Below are 8,947 nucleotides of genomic sequence, written 5' to 3' on the forward strand. Positions count from 1 at the left end.
CGAGTTTAACTTATGCTCAAGTTTAGTTATGTCATGCTAAACTTTGTTTTAACACAATATTGGGAACTTTGCTGGATGGTAATAAATGGTTTAATGTATGAAAAAAAAATGGTAAGCTATCTCAAATTTATAGAAGTGTTTTGAAATAAAAGTCAATAATATAAGTCTAAAATATTTAGAGGAGTTTTACCCTTTAAAATAATTACCTAAATTTATATTAAGTAATTATTAGAAAGCATCCACATGGTAGTTGTGAGGGCTGATTGAATAAAATTTTCCTATTTTGACGTAATTTCCTGATTGAAGGAAAATAAATAGAATTTCTCAAAACCCAAACAACTCGTCCTCAAAAGCCTCTCTCTTTCTCTCTCTTCATTCTGAAACGCCATGAGATTCTCAAACTCTCAATTGGCAGAGAAACCCCATCATAATCGCCATCTGCAGAGGGAGAGATGGAGTTCGTTGAGCCCTCTGTTATGGTCATTCTTAGGAATGACTGCCATTGTTTCCTTCTTCTTCTTCTTCTTCTCCTCCCTTACGCCTCCAAACCCATTTCTAGTTCTTCGTCCAAAGCTTCTTGGCCTTCAATCCGTCCATGATCCCATCGCCAGCCCTCCAAAAGGTAACAAGCAAACTCCATTTCCCATAGCCCACTTCTCCATTTTCATTGATTCTTGCGTCAGATTCTTAAATTGAGGGGTTGCTCTGTTTTATTTATTTATTTATTTTTTTTTGCAGAGAAACAGAGGTGCAATTTGTTCAAAGGGAATTGGGTGAAAGGCGTAAAAGGGGCAGTGATGTACACAAATTGGAGCTGCCCGACGATTCCAGAATCGAAAAATTGCTTTAAACACGGGAGAAAGGATATGGATTTTGTGAATTGGAGATGGAAGCCAGATGAATGTGAGCTTCCTCGTTTTGATCCTACGGCGTTTCTTCATCTTCTTCGTGGGAAGAAACTCGCATTTATCGGTGATTCTGTTGCTAGAAATCACATGGAATCTCTTCTCTGCATCATATCACAGGTTCATTCCATCTCTTTCTTTTGTTCTTTCTCAATCTCTCTCTGTTTTCTTTTGGTTAACTTTTGATTATTCTGATTCTTTGCTTGCTTTGCATGCATTAGATTTTGGAATGAAAATAATCGAGTGAATTGTGTTACTTTTTTGTTTTTCTGGGTGCAATAAAATAAAAAAGCATAAGGGATGGAATAATGATGGTGGGATTTGATTTTGTGGTTTTGGGGAATTGCCATTATTTGGGAAATGCTCTTAATTCCTCCATGGATGAATTCATGGGCTCAACCTTTTACCTTTCTTCAACCTTTTTTTCCCTTCAAAAAAATGTTTTTTCATTTGTTTTTTAAAGGGGTTAAAAAAAAGAAAAAGAAAGGATGGTTGTGGGGAGCTGGTGTTTCTTGTATTTGGATTCTTCTTATTGCTACTTTTTGAAGTTTTAGAGAAACATGTGTTGGATGATGATTATTTTTTTTAAATGAAGAGAATTTATACTATAATTTTTTTAATGATATATTTGTGTTCCTATTTTATTTTATTTTTTTTAAGTCAAACAACCTTATCAATAGTAGGTAAGTTCATGTCAATTATCGTTAGCTAAATTCGCATTGACTATATATTTTTTTTCTCTTTTTTCTTTTGAAAAATTTGAATAACTACTTGGAAAAGAATTGAAGTGAAATGACGATATATTTCAATTGCTATGTTATTCTGATTTTTTATATTTCTTAGTCATCTTATAAGTGTGTTTTTGAGAATTGGAAATTAATAAAGATAAAACAAAAGAGAGAGGAGATTTTTTTTTTCTTATTATTTTCAAAATTTTATACATTTTTGGACCATATGGTGAGAAAAAAAGAAAAAAAAAGAAAGAAGAAACGAGGAAGAGACTATGATGTCGAGAGAAAAAAAAGTTTTCAAGAAACTAGTCACCAAAAAAAGGAAGAAAGAATTGTACCAAGCACAACCCTGAATTGTCAAGAAAGATTCTATAAAAAAGAAATTGTCAAAAATGGTAGCAAGGTCAATATTTGGCTGGCATTTGTTAATACTTTCCAAACTTTGGGTTTGAATTTAAGCCAATACCCATTAGAAATTTGGTGGTATATATGGGTTGGATCGGATTGGGTTGAGGGTATTTTTTGTACAAATTCAAATTTTTGGGTTGGTTGAGGTAGCAACAAAGACCCAAGAAAAATCTCCAACTTAACCCAACCCTTAAAATTCGGGTTGGGTTGTCGGGTTATAGTTTATTATTTTTTTAATTAAAAATATGTAAATTTATATATAACAAATGACTAATAACTAAAATATAATAAAATTCAAATGTTAAATACTAAATATTTATGATATTTATTGCAAACTTGAGTCAAAGACAAATATAATAACAATTAAAAAAAATAATTAAAAGTTCACACATTAATCAACACAAAGTAATCAAATTTATATATATATAAAATTCGAGTTGAGTTGGGTCAACCCATGACCCTACTCAATCCAACAAAAATAAAAAATATTTAACAAAATCCAACCTAATAACAAAATTAACCCAACCAAATCCTTACATTTTGGATTGGGTGTTCGGGTTCTCGAGTTATTTGAATACTCCTACGTACAAATTTGGTAATAAATTGCTATTATTTTTAATAGAAATCATCATCTTTACTATTCCTATTTTGACATTTTTTTGTGAGTTTTTTTAAATTATATAATGAATGACTGGAGATTCGACCTTTAACTGCAATAATCATTTTATATTTACTAAACAATATGGCTTTTTATTCTTAACATTAATTTTTTTTTATAATTGATGACTGATGTAACCCAATTCATTAATGAAATCGAACTATTTGTCAAAACCTTCTAACTAAATGCTTCTATTTACTTCAGAAAAAAAAAAAAAGAAAAAAAGAAAAAAAGAGGCTCTTCTATTCTTTTTCTTAAAAAAGCCAAGACAACAAATATATGGGTTTTTTTTTTCTTTTTCCCCCAAATTTAATATGATTCATTGTTTTATGGAAAAGATTCGATAAAATTATTACAACACTATGAAGTAATAATATTCTTCGATGAAATTTTTTTGTTCGTTTTCTTTTGCCATTGTCTTTATTTTACTTTTACTTGTGGTTTATTTGTACCAGATATTTTTCTTTATTACAAATAAATACCTTAAAAAAAAAAAAAGAACAAAACAAGGTTTGAGGCGTTTTATTCATAAATAGTTGCTATATGAACTAAAAAAAAAAGTTGCTCCATGTAATATTGTAGCATTAAATATCTTTAAAGGATATGCTATATTCCCATTTTTCCAAACAAGAATACAGAAGTTATAGCATTAAATTTGAGTAAAAACTTAATTAAATTTCTAAAAAAGTTTTGTAAAATATGTTTATTTACGGGAAAAATAAAATTAGAGCAACAAATTGAAGAAAACAAAAAATTCAATAAATAAAAACATGAACGGTTTCCTTAATTTCAGGGAATTGACCGAGGTATCCCCACTCCTCAGTCAAGGATTTGGGCCATTAATGCCAACCATATACAATCAATAAATTTTGTTTTCTAAAAATTTAATCAAATAAAGAATAAAAAAGAAAAAAGGAAAGAAAGAAAAGAAAGAATCCTAGTAACAATATTATGAAGGGAATTCTTTTGAAGTAGTCAAAAAGAAAGCGAGGTGTAAAAGAATAATTGGGTCTAATTCCAAGTGATTAAGAAATAATTATTCCAAATAAAAAAAAAGCATTTCATAATTAGTATGCTAGATTTTTGTCTCCCACTAACTTTAAAATGTTGTCTATTAGTGAAGGACTGAATTGACAAGTTACAACCAAGATTTATAATGTCATTGTCCAAGTCTTAATTTTAAAAAAATTGTTCATGAAAATTACTAAAAGTTCTACAAACAAAAAATTAAAAAAATTATTCAAATTAAGAAATAAACATTTTGTGCTTTTCAAATTAATAATAAAATGTTTATTATTTTATTTTGTTGTTTACTTTTTTTATATTTCATGGATCTATTTTTATTTTGAAGTCAATTTTAATTTTTAAACTTCCAGTGTGAATAATGAAATTTACAGGTTTAATTAATAAAGCTTTCATGAATGTTATAGAAAGTTAAAAACATTTTTTGTAATATTTTTACTTCACTTCACTTAACTAGTTGAAGTGTTTTGTAGGTAGAAAGTCCAGAAGATGTGTACAAAGACTCGGAAGATAGGTTTAGAAGATGGTATTTTCCAAAAAGTGAGGTAACCCTAATGATGCTTTGGACAAAATTCCTTGTGGCTGGGGAGGAGAGAGTTGTAAATGGAACGGGAACCGGCATTTTCGACCTACAATTCGACAAGCTCGACGATGGCTGGACGCGACACCTACCCGATATTGACTACGCCATCATCTCCAATGGCCATTGGTTTTTCCGAGTGATGTACTTGCATGAAGGTACCAACCTTGCCAATTGCGTCTATTGCAGTGATCCAAACATCACAAATCACGATCCCGACTTTGCCTTGAAAATGGCTTTTCGAGCAGCTTTTAAGTACATCAACGATTGCAAAAGCTGTGGTAAGTTGGTGACATTTGTAAGGACATTCTCGCCTGCCCATTTCGAGAATGGGGTTTGGAACACGGGTGGGTATTGCAATAGAACCCGACCCTCGAGGTTTGAGAACATCAATTTAGAGAGCTTCGATTGGAAGATGAGGGAGGTTCAAATAGAAGAGATTGAAAAGGCAAAAAGAGAAGGGGAGACGAGGAGATTTCAGGTAATCGACGTGACGATGGCTATGATGATGAGAGCGGACGGGCACCCGGGGGAATTTTGGGGAAACAAATGGATGAAAGGGTACAATGACTGTGTGCATTGGTGCTTGCCAGGCCCCATTGATGCTTGGAATGATCTCTTGATGGCCCTTATCACAAAGGAGGACGCTTTAGATTCTTAACACATAGAGATGCAGGTTTTCATTAATTAGATAACACAATACACAATCATTTCATGGCCTAATTACTGTAATAATGTTTTCCCAATTTTGATATATATGAATTTTGGGAATGTGATTGCAAATATGTAGCTCAGAAATTATACAAATATAATAATATTTTCATTGATTTTTAAATATAATCTAATAACCAACAAAATATGTCTATTTATCGTGTCAACTAATTTAGCAACTTCAAGGGTGATAATGTTCAATATTTTGGCACTAATGATTTTATCCAACTTTAAATATGTTTTGTCCCACCTTTGTTTAAATTTGCCCATGACAATCCTATAAATAGGACTAACAATTACATTGTTGATGCAACCAAGTATATAGAGAAAAACACACAAAGAGAATTCAATTAGAAGTGTGAACCAAGTTTGAAGAGTCTTTCAATTAAAAGTGCGAAACTCTACTAAATTAACTCTTACATTAAGATACTTAATTAACTGTCATCCTTTAATTTTACCAACTCTCATAAATCAATTCATCTATACCTTATCTAATTAAAACATGTTTAATTTTCAAGATCCCCTCTTAAACATGTTTTTTGAAAACTCCAAGCAAAGTTCTTAACTTGTCAAACACATCAACTTTGAGCGACTTCGTGAAAATATATGCAATTTGATCTCCAATCTTCACATATTCAACTTGAACTTCCTTCCTTGAAATACAATCTATGATAAAGTGACATCTTGTATCAATGTGCTTGCTATGATCATGGAACACCGGATTCTTTGCTAGAGCAATTGTTGACTTATTGTATACATAGATCACAACTGTCTTCAGTAAATTCCTTAACCAAACTGAATGACAAATACATGAGGCTGCAACAACATATTCTACCTCACAAGTGGATAATATCACAATAGATTGTTTCTTATAACTCCAAGTAAATGCATTATTACTAACAAAGAACACATATCTGTAGGGATCGAATCTCGAGCGGAAGTAGAGGACGCCTTGCATTCAATTTTTCAAACATAACGGAATAGGATAAACATCATACTTAGCATACATTATAAAGGGAGAAACAAAGGTCTGAACAATTTTCACCTTTGTAGATTCCTAAACTTCTCGATATTTCTCTTGTTCTTCATACGAACGTCTTCTCAACGATCACCAACACTACCACAATAATAACCTTATTATTATCTAGGATTCCAAGAGTTGGATGAGTGGTCTCCAACTCTTGGAAGAGGAAGAGGTAGAGAGATTATAGAGAGAGTTTTGAGAGGAATTATTTTGGAGGCTAGGGTTGATTTTGTACAAAAATTAATTCTTACCCTAAATGGGCTAATAAGATGAATTTATATGGAGAAAGGTTCATCCCTTCTCCAAGTATTTCCCCTTTCACCCTTGATGACAATTAATTAAATAATCCCCTATTTAATTAATTGGCACATTAATTAAATAAACATATATTAAATCTAATTTAATATATAGTTAATTAATTAAAATATAAATATCACATATTTATATACTTCTACCTCTCTAACTTTATAATTAATTAAATCCTCATGAATCTAATTCACATGAAATAAATATTTGAATCTCATTCATATATTTCTCTCTAACATAATTTGAAATATATATCACATCTATAGTTAATTATATATTAATCACATTAATATACATTTTTCTCAAATTGATTTGAACAATTCAAATAATTCCTCATCAATATCCTTTAGAGAGTTAACAAGGGGACTGCACTTTTCTCATTACAGATATATTTCTGTGTCCATGGATATAGACCAATAATAGCAACTTAGTCATTCACGAGTGTTCGTAACACCAATTGGGTCAAATTACCATTTTACCCTTGGGTTACCTCTGTATCTTTAAGTACCAGTGCTCCTTTAATGAACAACCTGTTTATGATCCAATCATTAAACAGAAACCCTCTCAGGCTAGTGAGAGGGTAGGGCTCTTTGTTCAAATCCCGGAGACCACTTAAGGGAACACTCATCTACTTACCCTAAAGTTGGGAAAAAGTGAATTTCATCTTGTATTATTATGTTCCCAGCTTCCCACTCGGTCTTGTCCCCAAAATGGTTAGCTTATTGAGTTGAAAAATTGACCACTCGCACCCATATAATCAAAGGACAATCTCTCGTGAACAGAAGTTCATAATACACTCAGGATTAAGACTAAGTTGCCTAGGTCATCCTATTAAAATAGAATTTTAACTAGTCAACGGTGTTACATCCAGTGGTTACTATTTCGTGGTCCCGTCTTATGAAAACTCATTACATAGGATATCCACCCTCGCATGTCACCTACACGAACACATTGGATCATTGCGTTTGTATCAAATACAAAGTGGACCGTATCCATATTGTCACAAGGATAAGGTACCCAACCTTATCCCTATACTATAGACCCTTTAGGTATATCTTGAACATTTATCCCAATATATCTCCACATACTGTTCAAGACTCGTAAGACAACCTAGGATGTTAGTTTATTAGATTTAGGGTTATTAAGACAGAATAGAATACAACACAATCAATAACGTTTATTGAAATAACATTAATAACACTTTAATGATAACAGTCAACTAATTACATTTATTATCTATGAGTTTTAGGGCATAAAACCCAACAAACTCTCACTTTAACTAAAATTCAAGTCAGTGGAATGTACATAATATCACTATCCAAAACAACGGGAATGGTCAATAAATATAATAAACTAGGGCATCCATATACTTATTATACATTTTCCACATGCCCTAGATTATACAATACATGTCTCACAGACCTAGATTCTCTAGATGATTCTCGAACACTTTAGCCGAAAAAGCCTTCATAAATGGATCAGTAATATTGGGCTCCGAAGTGATCTTTGTGACGATCACATCTCCTTGTTGCACAATCTCCCGTATCAGATGATACTTCCTTTCAATATGTTTTCCTCGTTTGTGGCTACGAGGTTTTTAGAGTTGCCTATTGCCCCATTGCTGTCACAGTGTAAGGTGATAGACAAGTCCATGTTTGGAATCATTTCCAAATCACTCAGGAACTTCTTGAGCCAAACTGTTTCCTTTACTACTTTACAAACAGCTATATATTCAGCCTCCATCGTGGAGTCTGCAATGCATCCTTACTTGATGCTACTGTTGGATTACAGAAACATGCAGCGGAAGAAAACAGGATCATTAAATATTCTAATTCCTTAATTTTGACATCAAAATAAGCATGTTCATAGGGTATTAAGAAGATTCAATACATACCTTTGAAGATCCTCTTCAAACACGAATTTGAGCTGTAATCTTCTTCAATTGAAGTCGTGGACCACCAAGAGATCTTCTCTACTATTCTTAACCTTGAATATCTTTCAATCTCAAAATTGAAGAGTTTTATCATTCCCTTTCATGCAGACACTCAAGAGACCAGCTGATGCCACTTCAAATGCATGGAATTAATAGGCAATATGTGAATTTAGGGGAAATACCTCATTACTTCATCAAAATATGGAAAAGTCTACTACCAAATTTCATTTTTCATTTTCAATCTTTAATTTTAATTAACTCAAAATTAATTAAAATCGAAACCAATATTTCAATTTCTAAAATTGAAATAAAATGAAAATTAATTTTGATTTTTAATTAATTAAACAAATCTAATTAATTAAATAGTAATTTAATATCAAATATTCAATTAATCACATATCTCATTTTAGACATGAATCCTATTCATGTAATTAATATTTAAATATTATAAACTCTCCAATTTCGTCTAATTTCGATAAATTAAACGTTAATGAATTATATCAAATATAATTATACAAACCCTAACTTGAGTTTTAACTATTCAAATTCAAACCCTAAATTCAATTTGAACATTTCAAATTGAAATTCAATTTGAACACTTTAAATTGATATCATTCCAAATTCACTCAATTTACTAATTCAAGGTGTTCATGTTTTACGAGCTAGTA

At 31.4% G+C, this 8,947-nt stretch overlaps 1 protein-coding gene across 1 annotated transcript; it reads left to right on the plus strand.

Moving 5' to 3' along the window:
• Window positions 1-254: 254 nt before the first annotated feature.
• On the plus strand, window positions 255-5,140 carry TBL22 (TRICHOME BIREFRINGENCE-LIKE 22). Its single transcript, XM_039047806.2, has 3 exons — window positions 255-622; window positions 739-1,025; window positions 4,199-5,140. The coding sequence occupies exons 1-3, from the start codon at window positions 388-390 to the stop codon at window positions 4,964-4,966; spliced, it is 1,290 nt and encodes a 429-aa protein (XP_038903734.2). The 5' UTR covers window positions 255-387; the 3' UTR covers window positions 4,967-5,140.
• Window positions 5,141-8,947: the final 3,807 nt, after the last annotated feature.

This window comes from Benincasa hispida, chromosome 11 (assembly GCF_027475165.1).
Source record: "Benincasa hispida cultivar pf3 chromosome 11, pf3_genome.v1.1, whole genome shotgun sequence".
Taxonomy (NCBI): domain Eukaryota; kingdom Viridiplantae; phylum Streptophyta; class Magnoliopsida; order Cucurbitales; family Cucurbitaceae; genus Benincasa; species Benincasa hispida.

Coding starts and splice junctions, on each gene's coding strand:
- TBL22 (XM_039047806.2), top strand. CDS start 388: ATGAGATTCTCAAACTCTCAATTGGCAGAGAAACCCCATCATAATCGC. Junction 623..738: donor CATCGCCAGCCCTCCAAAAG/GTAACAAGCAAA, acceptor TTTTTTTTGCAG/AGAAACAGAGGTGCAATTTG. Junction 1,026..4,198: donor TTCTCTGCATCATATCACAG/GTTCATTCCATC, acceptor AGTGTTTTGTAG/GTAGAAAGTCCAGAAGATGT.